General features: G+C 50.8%; 2 protein-coding genes across 5 annotated transcripts in view; one reads left to right on the plus strand and one right to left on the minus strand.

Moving 5' to 3' along the window:
- Positions 1-1,788: 1,788 nt before the first annotated feature.
- The window catches only part of ACSL1 (acyl-CoA synthetase long chain family member 1), a 75,786-nt gene continuing 62,264 nt past the window's right edge, over positions 1,789-15,310 (plus strand). The window contains exon 1 of one of the 4 annotated variants that reach the window (XM_082375259.1): positions 1,789-1,981. The gene's annotated coding sequence lies outside the window, so the exon portion shown is untranslated. Of the gene's footprint in view, positions 1,982-8,863; positions 8,941-15,310 lie in introns of those variants that run through there. The other 3 variants (XM_082375257.1, XM_082375260.1, XM_082375258.1) reach the window with 3 other exon arrangements.
- On the minus strand, positions 1,928-8,716 carry LOC309619500 (uncharacterized protein; the record flags this gene model as incomplete). The annotated part of the gene is made up of 2 exons (XM_082374691.1): positions 7,160-8,716; positions 1,928-6,710 (listed from the first exon to the last, which is right to left on the minus strand). Exon 2 carries the CDS (start codon positions 2,666-2,668, stop codon positions 1,928-1,930), a length of 741 nt encoding a protein of 246 aa, XP_082230817.1. The 5' UTR covers positions 2,669-6,710; positions 7,160-8,716.

Below are 15,310 nucleotides of genomic sequence, written 5' to 3' on the forward strand. Positions count from 1 at the left end.
ATGTTAAAGTGAGGTCATTATTGTGGACCCTAATCCAGTTGGACTGGTGTCCTTATAAGGAGAAATCTGGACACAGGCACATATGGAGGGAAAGTCACACAAGGAGACATAGGGAGAGGACGGCTCTAGAGAGAGGCCCGGAACAGAGTCTCCCCACACAGCCCTCAGAGGGAAGCAACTCTGCTCTCACCTTGATTTTGAACATCTAGCCTCCAGAACTGTAAGACGATACTTTCCTGTTGTTTAAGCCACCCAGTTTGTGGCACTTAGTTATGGTTGCCCCAGCACACTAATGCACCACAGACCTTGGGAAGCATCTGAGGCGGCACCGGGGCTGAAGGACCGGCAGGAGAAGCCAGGGGGCAAAGGAGGAGCTGAAATGATGAAATCACGGGTGGGGAGAAGGAGACACAGGCAGAGATCTAAATCCAGGGTTAGCAAGTGGAAACCCATACAAACGAAAGTGGAGTCCATTTTTTTCTTTTAAATGGAGAGTCAAGATCTAGCAGATCTAGATGGAGAAGGGGGCCTAGGAGAAGTGAGCTGTTACAGAGGCCGCCGGGGTGTGGGCTGCCTCACCGTCAGTGGACCACCGTGCAGGAAGCAAGTACTGCTGCCACGTTCAGATGTTCTGGAGCAGTGAGAGAAGCCCAGGGGAAGTCCTTACGAGGTTATCATGGAGTCAGCTGCAGTCTGCTTTGAGGTCTCCGTGAGCACAAGTTCACCAGAATGTAGGCACAAGTACACTTGTACTGTACTGTACAGTGTACAAGTACACTTGCGCAGCCTATTATGGACGTGCTTTGGAGGCCGACTGCCTGATTTCCCAGTGACTTGCCCTCACTAGCATTCAACCTCTCTGGGCCTCAGTTTCTGCATCTGTGAAAAGGGAATAATGACTGCACCCACCTCATAGGGTTATGATGAAGATTCAATAAGATAATGTGTGTGAAATGTTTCAGTAAAATTCATCTGTCATTATTAGAGGTGTTTATTATAACAATAATTCTTCTCCTGCCTCCAATTCCAAGCAGTACTAGACAAGAGCCCTCCACGCACCGCGGGGCACAAGCGCCACTGTAACTGGGACCACCGGTATTAGAGGTTAAGGATACCGGCAGGCCACAGGTGCTAAGAGGAAAAAGTAACATTTGGGCTACGAGCCTGAAAAATATTGTGTTGGCTTCTGAAAGCCCCAAATCGGCATCGCATACTCGCAGACAGAAGCCCTCAAAATCGCACAGCCAGGACTGAGCAGTGGACAGGCCACAAGAATTGTCAGGTGAATACTGCCCTTGAGCGATGTCGAGCCTGCGCTCTGCTCCACCTATACCCGGGCTCACCCGTCCGGGTTGCTTCATGTCCAGGGCTCTGCAGAAATCCAGACCCGAGCCTTCCCAGCCAGGGAGTGTGGCGAAACTCTATGTGGGGGCCGTAGTGAAACCAGGTTAAAAGGGGTTGCGCACGTCGCTGCCGAAGAAAATAGGAAAGGAAAATCCTCGGGCCCCCAGGGCCCCTCCCTGCAAAAGCCCCCGCCCGCCAAGGAGTCAGCGGGGCACGCGGTTGCGGGTGGAAGTCGCAAAAGGGCGTTTCCCGGCCGCCGCGGCACCACAGCCTTCCGGGCTGAGCGACCACAATTTACCCCTTGCCCTTCCTCGGACTCGTTATGAAATCCACGGCAGTTCGGACGACTAGAGATACGTGTGCCCCGGGCCTCTCCGCGCCCTCCCGGCATGCGCGCGACCAGACGGGAAGGCGAGCGCTCGGCGGGCGGGGCGGGGCCTGCTGTGGGGGCGGGGCCTGAGGGCGGGGTGGGCGCGGTACGAGCACCCGCCGCAGCCTGGCTCCAAGGCGGCGGGGCCTGGGGCGTAGCCAGCGCACGCAGCGGCGGCGGCGCCCTTAAATAGGATCCGGAGGCGGCTAGGGGTCAGCAGTGGGCTGCGGTGACAGCCGGCGGTGGACGGGAGAGCCTTTGGAGGAGGTGAGTGCTCCTGCCGCGGGGAGCCGCATCCGTGCCCGCTGCGGCGCCGGCGTCTCGGCGGGGCGCGGGGCTGAGGCTGCCCTGCCGGCCGGAGCCCAGGAGGTAGCGGCCGCAGCGGAGGCACGCGAACAGGGCCTCGGCTCGCAGGGACGTTCCGCTTTTCCGGCCTCTGCCCCGAGGTTCCTCGGGTTCCCGCCGCAGCGGAGGCCTCCGGGCCGCCCTAGCCGCCGCCGCTTCCTGTGCCGGAGCCGGGGATGCCGGCACGCAGCTCCCCGCGGGCGCCGCGGGCGCCGCGGGCTGGTGCACGGCGTGGTGCGTGTGACGCGCGCCGCCGGACCGGGTCCTTGTTTGTGTGGCGGCGGGGATCGGCCCGGCGGGAAGCCGGACCCGGAGCTGCAGATACCAGGCGATGATCCCGCGGGGCCGTGACGGTGCTCTCTGGGCCGCGGCCTCCCTCCTGCCCCCGTGGCGGGGTTTCAGGCGCGCTCGGACCGCGCGTGGAAGCATCGGAGCAGGCGGTCTCCCAGCCTCGGCGTGACGGTGGCCCCTGCGCGCAGCGCCCGCGGGAGGGTCAAAGGCAGCATCAAAAGCCGGTTGCCACCATGTGGAAATTCTCGCGGTGCCTGCAGAGGAGTGCCCATATCCGCTGCACATGGCCGTGATGGAGTCATTTAAAGAGCCTGGCATGTTTTGAAATTAGGAAGCAAAAATCATGTTATCTATTACCTTGTAGCCTAGGCGGTGACTTGAATGAACACGTGCACGAGAACCTAGAGACAGATGCTCCTGCTAATCAGTGTGTACGTTAGAATTGCAAACTCCTTCCCCACCCCACTCGCTTTCAAGGTTATGGAGCTTAACTAAGACCATTATAAAAGTGCCTTTGCCTTTGAAAGTTCAGACTTCTAAGCTTCTTGTTGGTGCAGGAATATACAGAGTGCCCTAACTGTTAATATCCTTACTTTTATTTTTGACCTTTGCTTAGCGTAAGAGAAACTGGTTAAATTTCACAGTTTCTGACACAAATTTCACCTGTGTTTATCTCAATTAAACAATTATTTGCTTAACACTTACAAACAAAAAGCCAGTCAGAACCTCTGGTTTGATTCAGCATTTTCAGATGGAGGTGGCAGGTTAGATTGGCTTAAAACTTAAGGTCTGAGTTGACAGTCTGGTTGGGTGGGCTTGAGAAGGTGGGACTTTCAAAGGAACCTTCGCTTGCCAGCAGGGTAGAGCCAGTCCTGGGAGACTTTCTTATTCTGACTCAACTGGGAGAATCCCTTCCCAGTATGAAACTTGACTCCTCATTTGGAAAAGACTGCATTAGACCAAAGTCTTTCACAGCTAAAATTCTGTGACTAGAAAAAGCAAACCCTGAAGAGCAGCACACTTCTTACCTCCCTCTCTCACTTAAAATAAGATAGATGCATCATAGACCATGTGTTACAGATTTCTGTTTTCTGCATTTGCTGTAAAATGAAAAGACTTTTATTAAATCACCCTTCTCTCACAATTACAAGCATGTTGACCTATTTCCTTCCCGTCTCTGTTATGCATAGTTTGGCAGTATTTTTATTATTGTTGTGGGCAGCCTGACTAAAAAGAATCTCTGGGCTTTTAAATTTGGGGCATTTAAGAGATAGATACTTGTGACAAAGGCAGGTAGAGACAGGTGTCTATTTATATCACAAAGGTCAAGTGTTCATAACTGTCTCTGCTTCTGGTTGAGAATAGCTGACAGTGTACCGCATGCCACAGTGTCCTGCTTGATATCCAGGGCTGGCTACATCTTTGGTTTTTGATGTAGCTGTCCCTTGGAAGTTTGGAAGAGGGGCTGGGGAAAGATCATGTTGTTTTGTCATTACAGCTGGGGATTTCTCCTCTCTCTCTTGAAGTTTCACTTTTCTGGAAAGAGCGAGACTGTAGGAATAGTAGTAATTTCTAGATGTGATACTCAGTAACCTTGGGGGAATAGATAATTTTTTAAGGTCGGTTGCTGAATTTATTGTGCAAATTTGCCACCTATGTCCATTATTCTTTTGCATTTACTATCTGTTATAACCGAATTCTGTCAGTGTTGACAGAATTAATCACGTTTTGTGAACAGTATTGTTTGGGTGATGCAATGCGTTAGACTCCTGTCTTAGAAAATACAAAAGAACATCCTTTAAGGCAGCTCAGAGCTGTAGTTATCCTAAGTCCTCTTCAAGCTCTGCCCTCTGACAGGCCGTGGCCAGTCAGGAGGGAGATCCAAGATGCCAGAGTTTCCATTGCAGGTTATCGGTCCAACTTGATGTCCAGACAAACACATTAGAGTCACTTTGCTTTGACGCTCAGGGAACAGAGAAGGTGCCAGGGGTTGAGTTTGAGTTTCAACGTTCTAGTACTTAAAGGAGCTTTGGAGAGCTTTTAAACAAGCACAGGCCCTGAAGTCATAGCTGGACGTGATGAACTAGAAGGTAGAGGCAAACTTACCAGTGCCTGTGTCCACAACTCCATGCCATTTCCTCGCCCGTTCCTCATCTAAAATGCTGAATGCCAGCTCTTAAGAAATCCTAGTTTGTGTAAGCTCGAGGTGATACATAATTTGTACCACAGTGACAAGAGAAAAGGGTCACATAATTTGAGTTCGGTTCATTTTTCTGCTTTCTCACATCCTAACATTTAGAATTTCTTAACTGTGTTGGAGGCGACACAGGTATTAGTCATAACTTTTGTGGAATCAAGAGGGAAGGGTGAAATATGACAGAGCCTGCCCTGAAATTTGGCCGGCTTGGAGGGATGGCACTTTCTTTGGCCAAAAACTTAGCTGGAGGTGAGGACTGTTTCGCTGCTGCAGAAGAATACATTTGGCTGGAGGCCAGCGTCGTGTCTCTAGAATCTAAGATTTCAGGACTGGTGGCTCCATGTAGTTTTCAAGTTTTAAATAAAAATTTGAAAGCTGTCTAATATCTAAGTCAAAACCATTTGCCTCAGAAATCTGTATGTATAAATAAAATTATATATTTATATAAATACAGTATACAATAAGACATCATTTTTATAATATATACATTTAATGTTGTAATAAAAATCTATGCTTGTTATAGAAAATTTGTGAACTATAAAAAATAAATCTGGGAGTTCCCTGGTGGCCTACTGGTTAGGATTCTGGGCTTTCACTGCTGTGGCCCGGGTTCAGTCCGTGGTCGGGGAACTGAGATCCTGCAAGCTACATGGTATGGCCAAAACAAACCCCAAAAAACAAAGACCTCTCTTCAAGAGATTGAATATTATTAACATTTTCATGTATTTCCTTTTTGTGTTTTTCCAGATTTTTTTTTTTTTAAGCTTAGGTGTATATTTTTAATCGAAGATAAAATTTTTGATAATTTAATTTTAATCACCTAAGTTATATCATGAACAGTTTTTTTCATGTTGTTACATACTTTTGAAAAAAATGAGTTTTGAAGGTGACTGCCTTATATGGTTTATGGGAGATGCCGTAATTTATTTACCTTTCCCCTATTGTTGGATATTTAGGAACAACTGTCTATTTCAGAACAGTTCACCAAGCTTCTTATATATTTCAATATATATATTTTTAAGTTTGGGCATGTTCTGCTTTAAAATTGTTGAAATTGACAATGATTTGGAAATTATTTTTATTAGTGTATGGTTTTAATGGACTTCTGGGTTCATGTGTTCTAGTCAAAAGCTGTTGAAATAAGGATTTCATGCTTTGGAAAGATAAGTGAAAAGAAGTTAGGGCATCACAGGAGGAAATGTGGCTGCCTTTTGCACCATTTCCTCATTCTGGAGGGACTTCTGTTAAATGTATTATCTGTCCATTTGCACACTTATTTGGCCGCTATAGAAGTTGGCACTTTTCCCACAGGTTTGTAGTGGGCAAAATGTCCATATACGGAAGGCCAAAATGCCCTGAGTACCATATATTCTTTTGTTAACCGGAGTAAAGAGAAAGTTCCTGCAGGAGCTCGTCTCTCCCTCCAGGCTCAGCTGTCAGCTGCCAGAGCAGGGCAGTGTCAGCTGAGGGACAGGATAGGGGGTAACGACAGCTAACAGCGCCAGGCACTGTTCTTGGTGCTTCAGATCTGTTAATGCAGTTAATCCTCCCAACTACCCTGTAAGGTAGGTCCTCCTTTTATCCATATTTTACGAAAGGTAAAGGAACAGGTGCAGGGATTAAGTCTCCCAAACCAGGGTTTGAACCTAGGCAGTTTGGCTTCAGGGCCAGAGCGCCTAATGACTTGGCTCTGCTTCTCTTTTTTTTTATAAATTTATTTTATTTATTTATTTATTTATTTTTGGCTGTGTTGGGTCTTCGTTTCTGTGCGAGGGCTTTCTCTAGTTGCGCCGAGTGGGGGCCACTCTTCATCGCGGTGCGCAGGCCTCTCACTGTCGCGGCCTCTCGTTGCGGAGCACAGGCTCCAGACGCGCAGGCTCAGTAATTGTGGCTCACGGGCCTAGTTGCTCCGCGGCATGTGTGATCTTCCCGGACCAGGGCTCGAACCCGTGTCCCCTGCATCGGCAGGCAGACTCTCAACCACTGCGCCACCAGGGAAGCCCATTGGCTCTGCTTCTTGAACTTGAAGCGTTCTTAGTCCAGGGGGGCCTGGAAAGTTCTAGATTATCCAGCAAGACTGAGGACAGAGCTGGTTCTTCTTCCATATCATTGCTCCTTGGTCATCCCCTATCTCATTCACACGCTGTCTTTACTACCAGCGGGCTGAAACGATAACAGATTTTGATTCAGCTCCATTCGGCGAGTGATAAGATCACTTGCTACACAGCTGTGACTTTCTAGAAAATTAAAGAGTAAAAGGCTTTGCCTGCCCTGGAAGTTAGTCTTGTTCTAGACCGTGCTGGAAACGTTTAATAGACAAGAGAATAGAATTGTGGATTTGCAGGGTTTGAAGGCACAGAGGTGTAGTCCAGTGGTTATGGCCTCCTTTCCTCAGGACAGTTTTAGGCAGAACCCCAATATATGAAATAAATAAAAGCAGGGCTGCCATGGTTTAAGGAGGGAGGGGTGGGAATCCCAGATCACAGAGGCTCGAGACGCGGTTGCTTCCTCACCTCTGAGACACTCCAGCGCACCCCAGGTTCCCCGGGTCCCTGAGCCTAACTCACTCATCGCCCGATGCAGTACCTGGTGCAGGAGAGGAGGTGACTTACCGAGGTTACACAAACTGTGTTCCCCTCGGGCCGTGGCACACAATGGAGTCTGTTCCCGGGCCCTATGCCTGTTCAAGGAATGGCTGGACCTCGGTGTCATGCTTGACTTGAGCCCCACCATCCTGCCGGTCAGCAGGTTCTGCGTATTCTGTCCGTGCGGCCCAGCACACACGCACTTCTTCCTTTCATTGTCCATGTCACTGCCCGAATCCAGAGTCTGCCGCCTCTCGTGTAGACAGCAAAAGTCCCTAGTTACAAAAAGAGGGGGGATGATGACTCTTCCTAACACAGAGTTCGGATCGAATCCCTCCTCCGCCCGGAAGCCTTCCAGGGTCCCTCTGGAAGGCCCCAAGTCTTCACGTAGCTTGGCTGTCGGGGGCTTCCGGGGTCTGGTTCCAACCTGCTGTTTCCCATGAGTCTCCCAAACCACTGTGAGCTGGGACTTTCGGAAAGAGACTCTGGTGGCACAGGGTTGAACTCAGGCCTCTGCACCCATGACTCTGTCTTCCACCCGACTTGCCGTCCCGTGCCCTGGCCGAGCCTCCCGGGCCTGTGTGCCCGCCGTCCCCTGTCCGCAGTGACGTTCCTCGTCCCACCCTCGTTGCTCACCGCTCCGCTCTTCAGAGGCACTTTCCCCAGAGGGACCCTCGCCGTCCTCAGACTCCACGTCGCTCCCTGAAACCCTCGGCTGACAGCAACTGGTGGTTAAAATGATGAAACACTCTCATTCCGGTTAGAAGACAGCTGCTACCCCAAGAGCCCTCACCCCTAATTCAGAAACTGAAGGGTTAGCGCCTGTCCGGGGAGGCTCTCCTGAACCCTGGTCTGGGGGTTGGGCTCTTCTTTTCCAGTTGGTTGGGGCCTGGCTGTGCTGGTTACTCCGCGTTTTGAGTGGCACCCCCCTGCCCTTCCTTTGCCTCTTCGTACGCGCATAGCTCGCTTCCCCACTAGGTCCCCCAGCCACGCACTGAGCTCTGTGCACTTAGGAGACCTAGTCACTGCCGTTTCTGAGTTTTCAGCAGCGTTTAACACAGGGCCTCGCTGCTAGTAAGTCCTTAGTATTATCTGATGATTGATTGAGACCAGGAGACATTCAGGTGGACAGATGTCTCATAGACGGTGTCACTGACAAGAACGTACATTTCATCGTTCCAGGGTTGTATGTTATGATCCTGTGCAAGGCTTAGATCTTGTAGCTGAGATCAAGGTGTTGAAAATCTCCGGAGGCGCCCCAGACCGAGCAGCTGGCAGGGACCTTGCTGTCACACTGTCCAACCAACCCGCTCAGCGGGGAGGGACCCGCGATGCAGAGGGTACGTCCAGCGGCCCGAGCAGGCTAGATGCCGGCGGCGGTGCGGGGCTGTGTTTCCCCTCCTGGCATGAGTCAGAGGGCAGCACGTCAGACTCCAGGCCTCTCTGGAGGGCACGCAGGGACTCTAGCTGAGGTGCCGGGACAGACCGCCTCCGATGAGCCAGGCCCTTAGCCTGCCCGGGGCCCTTGCCTAGAGTCTCCTTCCTCCAGAGCAGCGCCCCCAGTCCGCTTGGCCTCAGCACTAGCCCAGGTGCCTGTGACCTGTGCTGTACTGTCCTCCCCGGCACGCTTCTTTCCATCACAGGGCGACGCGGAGTATTTTTGTCTCCCCCTGGATGGAAAGTCCGTGTGCAGCTTGGGCCGGCACTGTCACCCTGCGTCCTGGGCGCTGCGGGCTTCTGCAGGCCCTCCGGTTAGCAGCTGTATTTACTGCTGCCCGTAGTCGGGAACTGACAGAGACTCTAGCCAGGTAGGTGACAGAGAGGAGGTGGAGCGCTGGTCTCCAAGATGGGGTGCATGTGCCCCGGGTGGGGAGAGACCATCTATTAGGGTGCAGGTGGATGTATTAGAACTTCTGTAGATATTTATTTTTTAGCTTTCTTTTTAAATTCATAATTGTATGTTTCATAATGTTCAGAAAATATTTGCACATGTATACAGTTTATAAATAAGTACATCTACATATTAGGGATACATTTACTTACGATTTTTGATGCATCATCAAAAGTTTAGAGAGCCAGAAAATTAACTCCTTCTCTGCCACCAGTGTGGCAAGACCCCTCCAAATGCCATTTTTAAAAGAAAGGAATTTGTTAGTTAAGGGGGGATAGACACTGCTTTGTGACACTGGGTTGTGATTCGTGTCAGATTGGCCTCTCACTTTAGGAGAGCCAGGTTAAATCTGGAAGATGTTTTGCCTTTGGCCAAAACTTGACAATGTAGAAAGAAGCATCCTTAGGACAAGGATTTCATTTTTTTCTGTTTTATTCACTCCTGTGCCTCAGGCAGTGCTGGATGTAGAGTGGGTGCTCCCTAAATAGTCTCAGTGTGTATATATGTACCTTCTTCTTGCATGACAATTAAATATCATGCTGGGTTGGACACTTCAAGTCAATATTTGAGTTGGCTTTCTTTGTTTAAACCTTTGGTCAGTGGCAGTTTACAGCATCTGTGCCTGTTTTACTCCTCTTAACTGAGTTCTCAAAGCTGTAGGATCGTAGAGCTAAAACGGGCCTCAGAAGTGTCACCTGAATGATGAGATGTTTGGGATTTTCTTTTAAGTTGTTTTTTAAGAATGAAACAATGCTGACAAGATGTTGATCATTATTGAAACTGAAGCTGGGGTTATTATGGGTACATGGTGGCTTCTTATACTACCCTGTATACTTTTGAATAGATTTGGAAATTTTCATAATAAAAATTTAAACAAAACATAAAGGAAAAATAAAGACCCAAAATTAGCGTCACCTGTTCCGAGGAGGTACGGCCAGATGGGACAATCTCTTTTTTTTCCCCTTCCTTCTTTTAAACGCTGGGTCGTTATTCTATAATCCTCTGCAACTGGTTAGATTCGTTTTGTCTTTAGCTTCCCCAGGGCTAATCACCTCTTACAGTTACCTGAACTCTGGGTGTAACCCTTGCTCACCGAGGCCTCCCTCATCCCTTCTCACACAATGAGCCAAATTCTGCTTAAACCTTTTCTCTGTTTCTCCTGTCGCTTCCTGCTGCACCACTGAGGGTGTCCCCTGAGCTGAAATCCGTCAACGCTCAAAAGTGGATTTCTCCCAAGTTTGGCAGTAGCTGGCCTTGTTCTCTCTCTGGGTAGAAATCTGCCTTTTATTCTGTGTTCCCTCACGCCCGCCTTGTTAGCCATTTCTCTGGTTTATCTGTCCCTTTGGAACCTTGGTCTGTTTTCAGAAGTGTAAGTATCTCTACCCAACCTTGTGTCCCCTCAGCCTCCTTATCCAGGTCATTGACATTTGATCACTGCAACCTCTGGGAGCTGCAAGGGCTGGTCCTGCTTCCTCTCTGGCTCCTGCACCAGCTTTGCCCAGACTGCCGCCAGGCTGCTCTCCTGGGAGAGAGGAGTGTCGGGGCCTCTGGTTTATGTCACTGTTGTCCTTAACCTACCCGCCACCCCGAGTGCTGCCAGCACAGGCTGGGCCTTGGCGTTTCCCCACCCCCAGCTGCCTCTGCCTGTTCCTGTCTAGCTCTCGGCTCACTGGACCGCCCTTCCTCTGTGCTCCAGCCCATACACAGTGCTTTCTCCCCTCTGGCTCCTGGAGCCCAGGGCCCTGCATAGTTTGGTTAACTCCTGCAGGTGTGTTAACTCCTGCAGGTGCATTAACTACTGCAGGTGAGTTAACTCCTGCAGGTGAGTTAGCTCCTGCAGGTGAGTTAGCTCCTGTAGGTGAGTTAACTCCTGCAGGTGTGTTAACTCTTACAGGTTAGGGCAGATGGTGAGAGCTTAGATATGTATTTTCTGGGAGGGGCTTCCACCCCATCTGTCACTTTGCTGGAAGGACAGGTTACCACCCGGGTCCCTTTCTGGAGCAGGTGGGAAATACATAAATACAGGAGGAAATGAACTGACCTGACCTAGTTATAGCTTGTTTATCTTGAGAAACTAAAAAAAAAAAAAAAAAATACAGCAAAGTACAAACAGTAATAAAATCATAAAACAAATACCCGTAGAATTGATGGTTTTTTTAACAATGGGCTGTTTTCTTTTTATGTCCTGCCATCACCCGGAGTTTCTGGGTGGGTGGGATCCTGTTATTTAGTCCCAAATGCCAGGACTGCGTGGCCAGCTTTTGCCTCTTTGAGCATCACCTTGGAGATGCTCTGTGGTGCTGGTGACAGAAGGGGCGAAGCTTCCCTCTGTCCCCCTCCCTTCCTTGTCCCCCGGGGGCCTACGCAGGCAGCAGGGGGGCTGACTCATGTTTTGCAGCTCACGGGGCACAGCCAGTACCTGGACGGAGAGCTCCGTGCGTGTGGGCCTAGCGTTCTTTCATGATTCTGTTCTGCCTCCTCCCATGGCCACTACCGGAAGTTGCTAGCTTTGGACAGAGCATCTGAAGGGGCCCCAGGACTTCGGTGCCTTCTCTATGTGCAGCTCCTCAAACAAATGGACCTCCTCCCGGTCCTGAGGCCCTTAGAGGAGGGCCCCTGCCAGCTGGGTCCAGCCCTGGTCGTTGTGAAAGACATGGGTCCTGTTTCCTGTTCGATTGTTGTCCCCTTCTCTCGGGGTGCCTTCTGCTTCAGGGTTTACTTTGTGGTTCATTGCATGCCCGGAAGGTAGAGAATCTTTTCTTCTGCATTGTTTAGTGGCCACAAGAATTTTATTTCTTCTCCAGCTATCATCATAACAGGCTCTCCTTGTGTTGCCTGAGTGCCCCATACCACGGTGTCATCCTCTGTGACATGCAGGCCCCCAGACGTAATCAGGACCCTCCCTGTGCCCAGATCAGCTGAAACAACATGCCTGTCAGACCCGCTGATGAGCGGGAAGCCTCGCCTGCAGGAGCCTCTTCTGTCTTGGTTCTCGCAGAAGCCTGGGGTCAGCCTAACAAACAGCCGCCTGGTCTCCAGCCGCTGAAGCAGAGCCGGCTGACTGTGGGTCTGCTCTGTCCAGGGCTGTTCCCTTCTCTGGCTCTTCCTGGGAAACGTCCCTGCCCTGTCATGACTCATATCTAGATACCACTTAACAGTAGTGTATCGCTGTTTGAAGACCAGTGGAAAACATCTTCCTTCTCTTAGGAATTTTTTTTTTGAATGGAAACATTTCCTCTTAAATCCATGGCACTAAAATTTCACCCTGACGGAGAGGCTTTTAGGTGACCTGCATATCTTCACCAGGCAGGGCGTGACTATAATTATCGTTTTCCCAAGTGGATGTACCTGGCAGGCCTCTGTATCTGCGTTGAAGAGAGAAGGGAGGAGAGCTGGGTGCTTGGTGGTTTTTTTCTCTCTGCGGAATGCTGGGCAGGTCCTGCTTCAAGCATTCCTTGCATCCCAGATGGCCACCCACCCATCCACGCTCTGGGCCTTTCTAAGGGCTCCTCACGCCAGCCCGCCATTGTGTTCCAGCCCCTGGGCAGTTTCTCTGGTTGGGAGGATTTGCTTTCCTTTCAGAGATAAAACTCACTTACAGAAGTTGGTGGCCAGCCCTGGGGTCAGGCTCTGGACTCAGCCCTTCCTCTGGCATTGGCTGTTCTATTTAAGAAAAGGGTTTGCTCTCTTGTGTTCTTCATGGGCAGCCTTGATTTGTTGTAAACTAACCCGCAATCACATGTCTGAATGGATTTCTACAAAGGAGAAGTGAGGACCCTTGCCCTTAGATGACCTTGGGGGTGACATCATACCTAAGTGAGACAGTTTGAGAAATAGGCAATGGGAAGATGGGAAAGTAGATGTTCTGAGGTAGCCTCTCAGTCAGTGGCTTGCCATCCTGTCTGCTGGTTTGTTTCTTTCCCCTTCAGTTCCCCTGGAAGGTGCTGCTTCCTCCCAGCTCACTGTCTCATATCAGCAGCGAGGGTGCCAAGGGAAGATGCTGAAGTTTGGAAATGGCCTGAATACCCCCTTTCTCTTTGGAGAATCACAGCTCTGTGTACGCATCTTGTGGAGGCTTGCAGTAGAGAACTGGGCAGAATCACAGGGGGTCGTTCATGACTCAGGAACTGTTTAGGAAGCACCTGTTCTGGGCAGGGCACCATGCTAAGCACTGAGGGCATCTTGAGACAGTTGGGCCAGGGCTCCGGCCCATGAGGAGGGGAGCATCTCCCCAGGGGAAGCGTACACTCACCATAAGCACAAAACAGGAGGCGCTAAGGACCACACGAGGGCTACAACTAAAGCATTCCTGGAGTTCAGAGGAAGGACTCCCCGCTTCTGACTGAGTGGGTCCTGTAAGAATTTATTCGGGAAAGCAGCCTCTGGCCTATTTGGGTAGGATTTGGACATCTTTTTTTTTTGGCTGCGTTGGGTCTTCGCTGCTGTGCGCCGGCTCAGTCTAGCTGCAGCGAGCAGAGAACACTCTCCGCTGCAGTGCGCAGGCCTCTCATTGTGGTGGCCTCTCCTGCTGCAGAGCACAGGCTCTAGGCGCGCGGGTCCCAGTGGTTGTGGCTCGCAGGCTCAGTAGTTGTGGCTCGCGGGCTCTAGAGCGCAGGCTCAATAGTTGTGGCGCACAGGCCCAGCTGCTCCACGGCATGTGGGATCTTCCCAGACCAGGGCTCGAACCCGCGTCCCCTGCGCTGGCAGGTGGACCCTCAGCCACTGCGCCACCAGGGAAGCCCTGGACATCTTAAAGCAGGACCAGGGAGGAGAGCTGTAGGTGAGGGGGACTGCGGAGCGGGTTTGGAGGCACGGGGACCTTCTGCTGGGCTTTGGGGGGTTCGTGAGGTGCAGCAAGGGCAGGGGTGCCGAGGAGGAACGGAGGTGGCGTGCGCTGTGACACCTGCCTCCGTGGCGGCCCCAAGGCTGGGGTCGGCAGGGGAGCCCAGAGGAGCACGGGGAGAGGAGGGATCGCCCTTCCACTCGCCCCGGGACGAGGGCCTACAGATGCCTCAGAGCTGCCTCTGCACTTCACGGCCCCACCACCATTCTCCAGACTCAAAAACTCACCCTCCAATTCCTTCTCTTTTTTCCATTTATACCCACTTAGTTACCGAATCCTGGTACGTATTTTTTTTAAGTGATTAAATTTTTTAAAATTCTGGTAAAATATGAGTAACATAAAATTTACCATTTTAACCATCGTTAAGTGTGCAATTCCGTGGCATTAAGTGTGAAATTCCGTGGCATTAAGTACATTCCCAGTGTTGTATAACCATAACCACACTCTAGTCCAGAATTTCTCATCATCCGAAGCAGGAACTGTACTGTGAAGCAGTAACCCCCACCGTGTGTCTTTTTCTGTCTCTATGAATTCGCCTATTTTAGGCCCCTGGTATAAGCAGAATTGTATGGTATGTGTCCTTTTGTGTCTGGCTTCTCTCACTTGGCATAACGTTTTCAAGGTTCACCCATGTCATGGCGTGTATCAGAATTTCCGTCTTTTGTAAAGGCTGAAGAATATTCCATCGTGTGCATGCACCGCATTCTGTTTTTCACCTGTGGGTGGACATTGGGGGTCACATCCCAGCTTTTTAAAGCCCCATGTGTCCTCGCTTTTTGTCATCCTCTGCGTTGTGTCCCACCTTTGTGTAGATTTGAATCACCGTGTGCCTGGGTCCCAGCACTTGCCTCTTAAGGTCCAGTGGCCTTGCCCTCAGCCCAGGCTCTAGTCCTGTTCTTGTGCGGAGCTGGGCAGGGACTTGAACTTCCCCGCACGGTTTCCTGGTCTTTGCATTGACGGTAGCAGCTCCGTGCAGTGAGGACTGTTACTACATGTGATCTCACGGTGACTGCTCAGCGCCGGCCTGACGCTTAGCTCACAGTGGCCTCACAGACATCGTAACCGCATGCTGATTTCCCCGCACGTCTTCCTTCCCACCTCCTGTGCAGCTTACCCTGTCCTGCGTTCCGGATTAACTTGCTCCAAATCCTTGAGCTGAGGTGGGGAGCTGCTTCTCATGCCCGGAGCCTGAAGTTATGCTCATTTGCTTAGGCCACGCTCACCTCCTGCGTCCACACACAGCTCCCCCGAGACGGTGTGATGGCGTCCACAGTTTCTTTTGCACTTACTGGCACCTCGTTATTCTCTATTTTGTGTCTGTATTGTTGTTATGCAGTTTACTTCCAAGCCTCATGAATGGCGTCTGCAAGTTTTCGAAGTTTGTACCCCCAAGTGGATATTAAATCATGTACATGCCCAATAGAAGGTGAGGTTTTCCCAAACC

This window comes from Balaenoptera borealis, assembly GCF_965194805.1.
Source record: "Balaenoptera borealis genome assembly, chromosome: 21".
NCBI lineage: Eukaryota > Metazoa > Chordata > Mammalia > Artiodactyla > Balaenopteridae > Balaenoptera > Balaenoptera borealis.